Source organism: Etheostoma cragini, chromosome 16 (genome assembly GCF_013103735.1).
Source record: "Etheostoma cragini isolate CJK2018 chromosome 16, CSU_Ecrag_1.0, whole genome shotgun sequence".
NCBI classification, from domain to species: Eukaryota; Metazoa; Chordata; class Actinopteri; order Perciformes; family Percidae; genus Etheostoma; species Etheostoma cragini.
Window position 1 is genome coordinate 20,140,862 of NC_048422.1, and position 15,247 is coordinate 20,156,108.

General features: G+C 39.7%; 1 protein-coding gene across 23 annotated transcripts in view; it reads right to left on the reverse strand.

The window, feature by feature from the left end:
• The window catches only part of LOC117959272 (formin-binding protein 1), a 59,198-nt gene that overhangs the window by 22,094 nt on the left and 21,857 nt on the right, over positions 1–15,247 (reverse strand). For all 23 annotated transcript variants that reach the window (XM_034896293.1, XM_034896303.1, XM_034896301.1 and 20 more), the window contains exons 3-6: positions 11,787–11,843; positions 11,338–11,485; positions 4,302–4,364; positions 1,830–1,934 (exon numbers count right to left, since the gene is read on the reverse strand). In XM_034896293.1, coding sequence (XP_034752184.1) covers positions 1,830–1,934; positions 4,302–4,364; positions 11,338–11,485; positions 11,787–11,843 — 373 coding nt within the window. The remainder of the gene's footprint in view (positions 1–1,829; positions 1,935–4,301; positions 4,365–11,337; positions 11,486–11,786; positions 11,844–15,247) is intronic.

Below are 15,247 nucleotides of genomic sequence, written 5' to 3' on the forward strand. Positions count from 1 at the left end.
GTTTTAAAGATGTGAAAGTGACTGTTTCTGATTCAAAGGACCATACACATGTTCACATACAACTCTCATATAGTCTACATTGCTGCCTACCATTTACTAATGCATAACAAAGGCTTTTAGATTAATTCTCTTCATTTCTTTCATTGCACTTTTTGCATCCTTGAGATTATGTAAATCATCACTGTGTGTGGGTTGTGATTGACCCATTTAGTAGTGGTGTGTGTGTGTGTGTGTGTTTGCGTGCGTGTGCTATCACACAACGATAAGGTAAACATGTGCTCACCCTTTTATTTTGTTTTCAGGAAAACTCTGTAAGAATTAGAGGCCCATCTGAGAGTAAGATGTTAAAAAGCATTACATTCACAAGCTATATTGTGTATGTATATAATAAAACCTTGAAGGAAAATGTTTGGGAATTTTTCAAACATGTTTTTTTTCTTACCAAATATGGCCATTCTGATGGCGTCATAATAACTTCAACCACCTATTTCATAGAGTTTTGGAAAAAGTGGACTTGATAAACTTGACTAAACTTTCTGTTTTATAAAATGTGTTACAAAGTGAGTGTGTTCTTTCTAAATCTCAACCACAAAGGAGGTGAGTGCAAAGTTATTGTGACCAGTAGTTAGAACTTGGAGTGAAAATATACTGCAGTTTTCCTTTAAATAAAAAAGGAAGAAAAGATGGCATTGTAAAAAAGTATGCTGTGATAGTTTAAGTTTGTACTTTCTTCATTAACAGTAAATAGCTGTACTGTAAAAGTCCCGGTATCGGTATCGAACTGAAGTTGAATTTCCGAGGCATGGATGGAAATCACTTAACACAAACAGTGATACTAACTAAATGAGAACAATAATACAACACTGAATGCTGTGTAATGTATGAGCCTTTCATGCCTCAATAAATGAAATAACTGTAATCAGAAACAACACCACTCTTGTTTCAAGACTAGTTTCTTGAACTGCTGTGCTGTGTCTTTCCAGTTGGGTTCAGTGTTAGCCTAAGCCTATTGTAGCCCTTTGGCTGTATGTCCAGAAGGCAGAAAAGCTCTTTATTTCAGCCTATATTTGCATAATAATCGGGTCTGAACTGTGTCAACTCTGAGCCTGAGCTCTACTCCAACAGCTGATGAAGCAGCAAGAGCACGCGCTGCTGACCCATGATGCCTTGCGGTCGTGGGAGCCTTGTGGGTAAAAGGCAGAGATTTTGAGGGCTCTATTAATTGGTTATGACAACAGGAAATGACATCAGCCGCCCAGGGGGGTTCTGTGACTAGAAGTCCTGAGAATTGGATGATCGCATGTGTAATATAATCACAGAATCACTGTATAATCACAGAAATAGCTAACTATATGTTTAGATCCGTCACTCTAAAAAGGCAAAGCCAACTAATGTGTGTAATTCACAACACACATTAACACACACGAGCACCACCATTGGACACAAAGTCCTCTCTGTTGCTAAGGCCCATACAGCACAGCAGAGTGTTTGGTATCTGCTCTACAGTGATAATGAGGGCTCGGTGCTGCTATCAGCTTTGTTTAGCAGCAGATCACTGTGCTGCTGAGACAATGCCAGCTTTTACACACAGTCCTTGGCATCAAACACATGGTCACTCAATCTTTACCGTCTTTCGGGTTCAGTGAAATGAGGAGTCATGGCTTAGCGTGCATGTACAAGGGGGAAAAAATTTGAAAGAAAATGTCGAGAGAAATGGAAGAGGGTTAGGTGGGAGGTTGAGGAAGGCCAGACAACTGGGTTGAGGATGGAGGGTACAGGACAAGCTTGCACGATTGCTGGCTGCTGCACGATTGTGAGATGACACATACCTTTTCCACGTCAGCTTTAGTCACGTTAATGTCCGCATCCATCCTCTCAAAGTATTGCTGTGCTCTGTCTGCCTCTTTACAGTCCCTCTCAAACCTTCTTTTACACTGAAAAAAGAAGAGAAGCCAAAATTTAATATGATTAGATACATTAAATCAGTAATTCCCTGCCATGAGCTGTAACAGGAAACACACTATAACTCAACCTTTAAATGAGCATAGTCATGAACGTCATAACATGTAACGGATACGTCATATGGATTTCAGACACAGCAGTGTGTGCGACAGAGGTCAGTTTATGGCATTGACACAGCGATGAGGTCTGTCAAAGTCTGCAGCCTGCAGATTAAACAAATGTTCATAGTGGTCATTTGTGTACTGAAAAACAAACCATTCATTCAACCCTCTTTCGACCCCTTTAACCAAACAATCAGTGTTTGTGGGACCAGCATGCACTCTCAACTATGCCTATCTGACTCGCACACAATGGGATCATTGAATGCACAGCAAAGTTTGAGGAGGACAAGGCTGTTATGCATCTCTCTCATACTCCCCCGTCAAAGGGGCCAGGCAGAGATAAAATGTGGTGTTATGTGCAATCTCTCTTTCAGCTACTTCACTTAAACAAATAAAACAGACAGTCCTGGATCTGATCTATCTAGATGTTTTAAAGGTCAGAATTAAACAGTATTAATTAACATTAGTCCGGCCTACTTTTGAAAACTAAAAGGACACACAAGTGTAACTTATTTTATATATGTCTATATTTCTACTTCAGTTTTTTCTGTCTGTCTGATTTGCAGCAGACTCTAGGATAGGACAACATAAATCAAGCAATAACACATTCATTAAAAGCATCAGTGAGCTTTAAACTAAAGTTATTTGTCTATTATAACTGCATCTTGATGTGAGATGCTGTCCTGTATATTCAACAAATGGTTATAACCACTGCAATGTCTCCATTTTGAGTCAAATATATGGCTCAGTGTATGAGGTTTGTGGTGAAGACAGTACAGGAGGTCCCCCAGGGGTCTGTGCATGTGCACAGATGTTTTCTTTTCAGTTAGAAAAGAAAGGAGGAAGCTGGTGGGATTACATTTCACTGAAATTGTACCTTTTACGTTCCCTGGAAATCCAGAGTTCTCACGAGAGCACAATTTGAATTTGCTCAGCGAGTTACTCTGGCATTGAGTAATGCTGCTCATTAACAATGCCCTTGTATCTGGGCTGCACCAGTCACATCGGTGTACAGTGAACCTTCGCTATATCGCGGTTCACCATTCACGAATTTTTGCCCAGAAGAAAAAAGAGCGACAACAACTACCGCTAACTATGTTCTTCTCTCGAAAAAACTAACCTGCAGGCTTTAGAAGAGAAAAGTGCCACAGAGCAGAGTCGGGATGCAGCAGCTCAGTCAGAAGAGCAGTGAAATACACGGGAGTCACTATTTTTTCTACTGTACTTTGTATTTTTCATTTTCTCCCGTTCTAATCCAATGACTCTGGTCGCGGTGGGGCGGTGCTGATCTCAGACATTTGAAGCCTTTAGTTCGTATTGATGATTAAAATTATCATTTTACAGTACAGTAGTTATTTGTAAAAATGGTTTATACAGTTCTTTTATTTGATAAACAAATGCTTGGGCCTGTAACAAGGTTTTGTGCTTTGGTTTTAATGTATTATGGAGTATTTCATCGTATAATAATTGTAAAAAAAAATAAAGGTTACTACTTCACGGATTTCGCCTATCACGGCTTCTTTTTGGAACGTAACCCCCGTGATAAACGAGGGTTAACTGTATCTGATATAGGCGCACCAGATGCGAGCTAAACAGATGATGACAGTTTAATCTACCGTTACCTCTGCTGGTAGCTAGGCGTATGGGGCTATGGATATGTCACCCCATGTATTGTTGTGATTGGTCGTAGTGTTATCCAATTGCGTGAAGTGAGATTTTCAAATCCAAAGACCCTTAATCCTTTTGAATTTGGGTCTGGATTTCCAGGCTACCTCGTACGATTTCATGTGATCATAAATTGATTAACTGATTTATTGAAACGGACTGTTTGCCATTTACTGTGTGTACTCCCTCAGCTCTAAATGGCATCACACGGCTCCTCCTTCGGCGTCAAAAGCATGTGCTTTAGTATCATGTGGCGTTGATGTGGATTGATCATAAGGCTGCTGATGAAACAGCCTTGAGCAATTAAGGTCAATAGACCATCTCTGCAACTGAAACCACAAAGCTTTAAATGTAATTACTGTTGTCTACTGTACAGTATGCTATTCCTTTTGAAAAATTCCTTTTGAATATTAAACCACTACATATAGAAAAATACTAAGTTTTATGTCATAACTAAGGCTGGGTTCTGGCAGCTGGTTTCATTCAAGAGTGAAATTGTGTTTCTTATTATGTTCTGTTGTTGTCTCTCCAGTCACTGTGACCAGTGGCGACTAATTTAATGGGGTCACTTACCGTTTCCAGCTGTTTCCACGAGCTCTCAATGTGCTGCTGTGCCTTGCGTCCATCGTGGAAGTGCTGTCAAAAGAGTTGAAAAACATTATTATTACTTTCATACTATTCACAAGCTTAAGGGATTTAAAAGCAGGTGACCTTGACACAGTTGGAATAATACATTAGAAGCAGTTGGAATGGGACTCTCAACCATACCATGCATTATGAATATTACTCACACTGTGACACAGGGAAGAATTGATGTAAGCTGATAAAGTAGGGCAAATTTAAATAGAAACTATACTGGAACTGCATTACAAATGATGGCCACCTAACCCACAAGCTTAATTTAGAGATTCTTACATATACCAGCATATGGCTATAAGTCAGTTTGATTGAAGAGCAGCCACATCATAACCCATCCATTCAACGCAGTTATACCAAGAAAGGGCAGTTTTAAAATTTCTACATTCATTATAGAGCAATCCTTGAATAAACCGAATGAAGGATGAATACTAAGTACTAATATAGTAGTCATGAAATAAAAAGTTCAAACATACTGTAGATCAAGTAACAATGACCACAAATAACAGGGTGGTAAAGCTAAACAGACACTTTTTTCATGAAGCTGCAAAGTCACATGTCATGTACAGTGCATGGTTTGTGTTGTCAAAAAAACTGTCCTCTTTGCTCTCTGCTAGGGCCACATGGGTGCACTGATGTCCTGAACTCAGTACAAGAGTTGCAAATGAAATCGGCACACTACTTTAACAAGGAATATCTAAACAGTAGAGATTTGCAAGATGCAAAAAAAATATCTTTACTCCAAAAGGCATCAACTGTAATATTTCAACAACTATTTGGTACAGACATTCATGTCACTGTTAAGATGAATTGGAACAACTTCAGGTCGAAAATGTTTAGTTGTCCAATTGTAAGTGCTAATTAGCACATTTTAGCACAATATAATAAGATGGTGAGAATGTTGAACAGGTATACTGTTTATTTTTTAACAGAGTTCAACATGTTAACATTGTCATTGCTGGTTTTGTTAAATCAACATGGTGTGTGCTTTGAAATAGTTGTACTGATTAACCTCTTTGAGGGCTTATTATTTTTATAGGTTTGGTTATTGGCCGGCCCCTGAACAGACATCTCCACTTGATGTATGCAAAAATTAAGGATGTTAATGACCAAAGGGATAAAAGATATCCACAACATGACAGTTACAACCCTTAGATGATAAAGCAAAATAAAAACACAGAGAAAGGCTAAAGCAAGATCAAAAGTTGGATGTGCAATGAGAATGTTACAGTGAGATAAAACATGGAAGTGTACCAGGAGCCAGATCATGTAATCTAGGGGGAGACAGGCAGGTCACAGAGGATTTTGGCACTGACAAGTGTGGCATTTTAGACGAGACTAGGTGGCAGCTGAACTCACGTAGCACATACGCTGTGCGTTTTAGTAAAAGGCCTCACTTGGCCCATCTGGCTCCAAGGGACCAGAGCACTTGGCCCAGAGGCACCACACATTTCTCTACAGCTCTATGTGTGGATCACAGCCAGATCCTTTGGAAACTTAAGAGCCCCAATTTCAATCCTTTTGGAAATTAAATCATAAAAAAAAAAAAAAAAAATTATTCCTTCTCCTAATGAATCAAAAAAAAAATCAAGTTAAAATGAAGTGACATTGAGACTTGACTGTCAATGAGGTATCCCCTGGTTACGCTGACTGCGGAAGCCAGGGTCAGTGGCTGAGCTGAATATCGATGCTGCAATTCAATAACGGAACCAGGCCGTTTAAAGAACAATACGCTTTGGCTTGTACTTCTCTTGCATTTCAGTGCTTTGGACAGCACAAGGAAGTCCTTAGTATTCTGTACACTCACACAAACACACAAGCAAGAGATGTGAAATCAAGCCCAACGCAGGAGGCCTAAAGGTTAATCTCACCAGGATACAACTGGACATGAGAGTAGTAAGTGAGAATGGGACCTGGTTTACCTCAGAGAGTCACACTTCTCATTTCCTAATGTTTTGAGGGAAGCTGTGTGAAATAAGGAAGTGCTCCAGTGTTTCAGAGGAAGTACTTCACCTCTAACAGAAAATGGGACATTGTGGCGCCTCAAAAGTCAAAGAAATGTAAAATAAAGCATTTCTTTTCCAACTGCAGTTAAGACCCTGACCTTCAAATTCCTGTTTGATAAGAAGGATCTTGTTCAGTAATGGAAAAATGTCGATAGATATGCTACATGAAACCTTTTTACAACCCACAGCAGCAGACATGGTGATGTCATTGTTAGCGTGGAGCATTCTTTCAACCAAATATTTGTCTCCATAACAACATATCTAAAAAAATACCCAGCATCCCATACGGACTGTATCAACAAATCTTCCATCTCTACAATGGTTAACAAACTCCGCTGACACTCTTCCCCAAACAGCTCGAGTAGATTCACAAGATCCTGTTGGAGGAAAAAGATCTACAAACCACAAACAAGAAACATGAACTCATTCACTTTCAAACACAGTTAAAAAGACTGCATTGTGACAAACAGCCATCTGGGACAAAGGTAGGCAGATGTTCTGCAGTGTTGTCTCTGTGTTTAAATCCATACGCTGCAGAGATACACAAGGCTCTCTACTGTTCAACCCAAGAAAGAGAAGACACTAGGGCACAATTAACAGCAATTTTATGAAAATCGCAATGTGAACTAGCGCAATATCCAAATTGTAGGGGGGGCGCAATATTTGTTAAAGGCAAAATATGTGCCAAACCATTCTAAATGGTACTGTGGTGCTGCGAAAACATCCCGGCCTACAAATTGTATCTTACAGACTAAAGAAAAATCTTTGTTTTGGTACAAATACTCGCAAAAAATCCCACTTCAATCTATTTTATTTATTCTTCTTTTTGATTTTTCAATCAGAATAATTGGAATAAGAATGATACAAACACGTTCATTCACTTCAATAATGTGAATCACATCACAATCACAATATCAGTTAAAATAATCGCAATTAGATATTTTCCTAATATGGTGCAGCCCTAGAAGACACTCACAGTCATCCTGTCGGGTTGGGCAACACGATAACAACATCCAAACTGATGATTTTAGGGAAAAAGTGACAGTTTGACTGTCCACTTGCAGTTGCAGTCGTAAAAGCAATTCTCGTTCTTGTCACTTACAATTGACAGTACAATGTAGTGAAAATTGATTACTGCATTTGAACCCACCCTAAGGATTCCTTGTAAGTGCTACTTCCTTGGCAAATCGTGTCTCTACCTTTCCAGTTCCATCCTTGTAGTGAGCTGAGGTGAGACAGACATGCTCTGATGGGGCTGAATGTAACATACACCCTGTCTGACTCACAAGGTTTATACATTCATAAATTATGTAATAGGTTTTGAGCAAAGACATTCAACAAACATCCTCTGCTGTCTGACAACTAAGAGAGGAATGAAAGCTCCAGCACCACATTTTGCACGTTTGAGTTTACTTGTGCACATGTGCGTCTGCACACACAAATTCTAACTGATCTGTTAGTCATTTGTTGACGTGACTTGGTTCATAGGAATGTGCACCAGCAGTCCTGTGTAGTTGTCAACACACATTTAATCATTGGGTACTAGAAAAAGCCACAAGTCATACAAGATCTGGAGACTGGAGAGATGATTAAACCACATGAGAGCTCCACTGACTTTTCCCCTTATGTTTAGACCATTAGGCGACTGTTCAAACTGAGTAATATTGCAGAGGTAATTTATACCGAAGTATTCTGGATTCTGGATGCAGCGACTATGCAAAAGACCCAACGATCGATTCTCCCTCTCAGCTTTCCACTCAACACAAGAAGGCATGTGAGACACATTGTTATCCCACTGTGGCTCTTATCTCTGCCTCCTAAGAGAGAAATGAGGACAATATCCACTGCCAAACCCACCTAAAGACGCCTTATAGTGCATTATAGTTTTCATCTGACTTTTCACTAAACCTAATGCTTATTTTGCTGGCTCTGCCTGCTGAGGGAGATGTATTCTTTTCATATTTCTTTTGGAGCTGGTTGAACATGTCACATCGCAGCAGGACAAGACAAACTGAACTTTCCCCAACAACGAAATATATAATTGTGGGCTGTGCTGTGGGTGCAAGTGGATACAAAAGAGAACACACTGAACTAACCCTCAAGTGGACGTCAGTAACACATCTTGATATTCAGAGGAATCACAATATAGTTACATTTATAAATGTAAAAGTGTTACAGTGTATGATAAGTCTCTGGAGGTCTTCATTAGTCCTGATTAGAGAGGATACCTGATCAGAGGCCTGGAGAGGGCAGCAGTTTGCTGACCGAACACCTTTCTAAAATTCCTTTACTCCTATTACTATTCCTTACTCCACTTGATACATTTCACCTATGATGCAGCAACAGTAAAGCAAAGGTAAATAAGATAAAAGTGGCATACAATGATGCACTTAGAATCTTGTTTTAGTGCTAGCCATTTGTTTGTGATGAGTAATGTTCCCACCTTCCACGCTGTGATGAGGAATGTTTTATACAGATTCATATGCCGATTCACAGAGTCAAAGAATGCAATTGTAACTTCCCTAAACCAACCCTGCACTTAGTGATATCACATAAACCGGTACCTCCCAACTATGGAAACACTGGAACATGCATCTGTACCTGTTTTAATTATTTTGCATAACTATTTATATGTATGTACTGTATGTATGTATGTATGTATGTATGTATGTATGTATGTATGTATGTATGTATGTATTATGTATGTAAGTATGTATATGTTTGTATATGTGTAGGTATGTTTTGTATTTATGTATGTATGTATGTACAATGTGTAGGTATGTTTTGTATTTATGTATGTATGTATGTATGTATGTATGTATGTATGTATGTATTTATTTTATGTATGTATGTGTTGTATGTTCCCTGTTATGTAATTTGTGGTAGTCAGCATGTCTGTCTGTATTTATGTTTGTGTCTACCCCTCTCATAATATGTTATGTATATGTTTTTATCTGGACTTTGAGTCTGTAAAATAAAGTTATATAAACAAACCTGGCAAATAACATGGCATACCAGGATATATTTTGAGATCTCACAGAAGAATATGTTTGCATTACATATCAAATCGAGTAGTCTGTCCTATAAAACCAGGTTCCACTTCTGTAAAAACAAGTTTATCTGCTCTCAAATAAAATCCTTTAAGACAACATTCTTGGCCTCACCTCCTGTGCCACCCCAAGCTGAGCTTAGCAAGAGGTTCACCCGGGGAAACACAAAGGGGGGTGGGGAGACTTACAAAACAAACCCCACATGAGGAGGAACTAATGAGGAGGTATCGTTCTTTTCTTTGGAGCGTGGGTTTTACCTGTCCAATAAACTCAGTATAAACCGAAGAGAGGCCGACCTCGACCCTCCTCTAATCCCACTGTCTGGGTCTGCCCGCACAGCTTTGTCTGACATAAATGCAAATCATAGAGCTACAACAGAGAGAACACTAAAGTGGTGCTCAAAAATTCATGTGAATGAAACCAGAGAAAAGAATGACGGGAAGCTGGGCAAGTCATGGGTTGTGTTTGCTTAACAACCATCTTTAAGAACATCACTTTTTCTAATAGTGTTACTGGCCGACTTTCTATGAAACCCCAAATGTTCTGTAAAGAATAAAGGCCAATGTTGATGGTCTTTTTCTTTTTAGCTAGGGGAATGTAGCTTTGTAGCCTTTCAACACTTGAAAAGGCATGCCCCATCATTCCTGAGTGTGTTGAGGTCACGAGTGTGTCTTTAAATAAAAAGTGAAAAGGAGGAAAATAAGCTCAATGGGCTACACTTAACCTACAAGGACACTGTTCTGAATTCCCCTAAGAAACTATTTGCTCTATGTCTATTTCTTTTCAGAAAAGACCCCAAGTTGTGGGGTTATGCTATGAAGGAAAGCCCCCAGCACTGTTGTTTTTGCAAGAGAGGCAGCACATGGCACAACTAGGAGGACAGAGGGGCGTGAAAGAGAGAAACCGGGATGTGTATAATTAAAATTAAAAAGAGGAAAGGTACAGTGAAGAGGAAGAGGGATGTCAGAGTGTCATCCTGCAGCCTCAGGACAGAGAGGGGTCTGTCCCCAGACACTCTAGCTGGGCACTAGAGATATAGATGTTATGCCAAACCAAGTCAGGCTAAACCAAAGCCCAAAAAAACCCTGGGGGTTGGTGGAGGATTCCCCTTGAGAAGCGCCGGAAATCCCCTTTCTCTCTGTGTTTGTTGCAACTCAAACCAAGTATAAAATTAAAAAAACAACTACCTAACTGATAAAAAGGCAACCCAGGGCTTCCTGTATTTAGGTAAAGTAGCAAGTGCAGCGAAACCAATTGAACACATACTGTATAGGCACTGTGGCCTCAGAGCAGCCTTCTGGTTTTGGTTTTCCACTCCAGTTCCCGCAGCTGGACTTCTGTGACACAAGAGTCCATGGCAGATTTTTTTTTAAAGAAAGTACTATTTTCCAGCTGGGTAGCTTTCTCTCTGGCCCTCTAACAACTCTACGGATTTAATGGGTACCACACTGTTATCTATGAATCATGCGCTGCAGGTCCACCGCTCCTCCAAATGTCTATATAAATGGTGAGGACGAAAGTGACTTATAAAAATATTATAAAAATAGTACGTGGTGCACCCATCTTTTGAACGACGGTTTCTAAAAGAGAGAAATAAGCCTGCAAGGATAGAGTAATGATGACTCTGTGCTATAAAAAGGACTCATTGCACTGTTCTGCACTTCTGGCGAGCCTTTGGTGGTATCTATATTTACTCGGCGATGATCTCACTCCAAGCAGCATAGAGTATGCAGAGGGAATGGGCTACTTAATGTCTTCTCTGACAGTTTTCCACAGAATTCATGTCCGTCTGTCTAAAGAAAATGTTTCATTTAAAGCACTGGCATTAGGGGAGAATGATAAGATGAGAAACACCTAGAAATCAGACATTGGTTATGGAAAGAGCACAACTAAGAGTGAATATAAAATGTATCTCACCGATTTTCTCTCGGCCTTAAGGTCCTGCAGGTAGCGCGAAAGCTCGGTGATGATTTGAGATGTCAGGTTCTCCGCTATAACTTCGTGTTGACCCGCATAGTCATTTAACTCATTAAGCGATGTCAGGAAGGCTCGACAGAAGGTGTACCTGGTGAAACACAGGAAGTGCTGTCGGTGTAGTGTAGCAAAGAAAGAGGCAAAACACAGTCCTTTTGTCCGTAAAATGGTATGTAATTCTAAAAGGGAACATGTAAACGGAATGGTTTGACATTTTTGGAAATACTGTTTTCTGGCAGAGAGTGAGGTGAGGTACAAAGCTACAGCTGGCATCTGGTTATCTTAGCTTAGCATAAAGACTGGGAACAGTAGGAAACAGCTAGCCTGGCTAGGCTACGTCAAAACATTCCCTTAATCTATACATACAGTATGTGCCAGATCCTTGAACTTACTTGCTCTCTTCCTCTTCTCGTGAGTTCTTCTTGGGTTGATACTTCTTTGATAAATTCCTGTTAGGACAAAGAGATCAGCCTTGTCAGACATTTCTTGCAGTATCTTTCCAAATAGCACAGTCTGCAGATGGTTTGTGCCCCATTCCCATTATATTTCCCTGACACTGTCATTTTGGACCTGCCAAAGGATCATCCAGTGCACCATTCAATCCAGCAGAGTGCTTTTTTCCCACTACTTCCACTACATCCCCTTTCCTCTCTTCAGGTCAATAATTGTGCCCCCTAGGCGTATGCATGCAGAACCAGTCACCAGAAACATGCATGACTTTCTTATGCAGCCATTGCCCTTGTTTTGACTCTGGCTGTATGGAAGTGGCACAACATGAGGTCACCATGAGGAGAAAATTAGATGTAATGTGTAGGGATGAAAGAAAATGTGTCTCTGTACAAGCTGTAGGTGAATGGATATTGTTGTGACTAGGCTGCAAATAACAACCTTTATTATGGTTATGACATGTCTTCCAATGTCCTCTGAACCTAGCAACTGTTATGTTGTGTGACAGGTTACAGTACATCATGTCAGGTTTGTTTCACCAAGACAGTGTGACACACTCACCACCCAATTGTGCTGATGCTCCGGTTTTATGGCTACTCTGTCAACAGAACATAATAACATGCACTATGCTCTGATGGATTTGGGTGCTTATGCCTTCAGGATCCTTTGTCTAATTAAAAAAGCCCTGTTCTAAATTTAACAACAAAAAACCAAGTGATGCACGTACACAAAAAACAGATTGGCACAAACCAGAAAAGCCGTTTAAATTTTCACTAAAACAGAGTAAATCAAAATGTAACAAGGCGACAATAGAGAGTTATATTGTCATTTTCCCTATCCAAATTCCATGTCAAATTATTGTTAGAAATGCTATAATAAACATCATGATAATTTGTAAAATTATTAGTACACCTTTACAAATACAACACTTGTGTCCACTTTACATAACAGAATCAAAATAGTCATTGCAAGTTAAAGCAAATTGCTTTGAAACAGTCGGTGGTAGCTGAGACTATAGCACTGTAGTCACTGATGGAATCTAAACGCCTCAACTTGTACATGTTGTAAAAGGGGGCAAGCTAAATTCCTGCTGAAATAAATGAATAATGCAGGTTTTAAAGACACATGTAAAGTGTGTCTCACTCTGCTCACATCCCCCATGCCTCTCCTCCACGGAGGTGTTTGGCTCCACTGTTGCTAGGCAGATCTATCCGTCTATCTATCTCCCTGTCCTGAGCCATCTCTAACTATAGCGCTAGTTCCCCAATAACTGATTCTGCAACAGCCAGATGTCATGTGTCAGATTGCATTTGCAAGCTCACCTGAATAACATATTTAACACACTTGTCAAAATTAGGGTAGCTGCTAGCACTTAATTGTGATTAGACAGTGTATGTTTGTGGACGGGTGTCTGGAAAATGATACCGCAAGAGTGTATAGCTGTTACATACTGTTTGACACTGTAACCGCAGTAAAGACAGACACTCTTTTAACCCCCCACCCAGTCTCTTTTGATAGCAGGACTTTATTCCCACTGGGTTATGGATTATGCCAGACTGGAATTTGGCGGAGGGGAGGGGGATGGGGGAGGTATTAATGCATTGGCCTGCATTGACTAGACTGGAGCATTGTGCATGTTTACGCCAATGCAGTGGAAGAGGATTATTTGTGGGATTAGTTCAGAGTGCGGTTGGTGTGGTGATAGATATGGTACAAAGTAGTGTGATAGCCATAGATGACGTTCGATTGGTGAGGAATGTAGGCTATTTCAATTCAGCTGGTGATCAATATTTACTATCCTCTTATGTACCCTGTTCTATAGGCCCTTTTTCATGCCGCCCGTTGACTTGACATAGCAGGGAGAGCACATGTGTAATTGATAACAATAGGGCTGAAACTAGCAAATATTTTAATGACAATCGTACAATGTACTCTCAGTTGATCCTTTGAAAAAAAAAATTCACAATCAAGTTGTTTCATAGACCAAGGCCATGTCCTTATATTGCTTGTTTCGCCCAATCAACACTCCAAACCCCATTTATTTTAAATTATTTGTATATTTAGACCAAGCAGCTGGTCCTCATAATATAAAATCAGAACAAGAAAATGTTTGTCTGTTTGTTGCTTTAGGGATGACGTAAAACGTTCAATCAATTGTCAGAACAGTTGCAGATAATTTTTCAGTCAATTGACTTGATAATTAATTATATAATGTCCCAGCAAGCCAGCCTTGGCAAAACAAAATCTGCTGCTATTTTTTATAATTTTTTGGGGGGGGATTTTCTTTTGGGCATTTTAGGTCTTTATTTCCACAGGACAAATTAAGTTTTGATATATTGACAGTGACAAAGCCTGTTACTTCTATAAAAAAAAGGAAATCTTCCCAGCAAGTCAGATGTAAGAAAACAGGACTAGATCAAAAGGGCAATTCCATTACTTTATTAGATCTAACAGCCCTGCATTTAGATTACGCCTGTTTTCATGAGCTAAGTTGATTGAAAGGGATAATCAGTCAGGCCAACTACATAGCACCACAACAAAGTAGCACAGTGTGTTACAAACACAGGAAATCCCTATGACTCAAGCTATTCTGTCAGTACATCCTAATTTCCTAATTTTAGCCTTTTTCTGACAAGTGTGCCAATGTCATGTGCATGTGTGTATACTAAATGTGACAGCAGGCCCTCACTGTTAACACAGTGACTGAAAACATCCACCCCATCTGTGGAGCCTGAAGTTCATAAAAGCCAACCTGCTATGGCAAGATGACTCCACCCCTGTTCTTTTGTCAAACATACTGTAGACAGATGCAGACTAATTGAACTACAGGACATTGGTATCTGTTCAAATGCAAGAGCAAAGCTGTGCATGTGTATATATCTTTGGGCCTCAACATTTGTTAAAAATATGTAAGATGTAAAAGGTTTTGCACATGAACAAAAGCAACAACAACAACAAAAACGTGACCGCAAATTAACATTAATAGGCCTGGACAATAGACATTATTTCTCATAATTCAAATGTTTAAGCAAATAATAGAAAAAGAAAGAACCAAATTACATTCAGAGATCAATCCATCAAATATAAAACAGCATGTGGGTGAAAATATTTTAATCTAAATATGTGTCTGTCTTTGACTGTGAAAAGATCGTGGGTTAAGGGATATGGTGTATAGGTAATACACGCATGTAAACACAGACAGCTAGTCCTATTATCTCAAGCTGACTTAATTCTCAAAAAGTTGAGTGGTACGGGCTTTAGAGGATCTGTTACAGCGGACCGCTATCTGAATGCTGGATTGGTATTGGCTAGTCCCAATGAAATGGGGGGTTGGGGTCAATACTTAGAGCATTAGCCATATTGCCAGGCCTATTTAAAGATGAGGATTTGGGATTTGGGGAGGGGG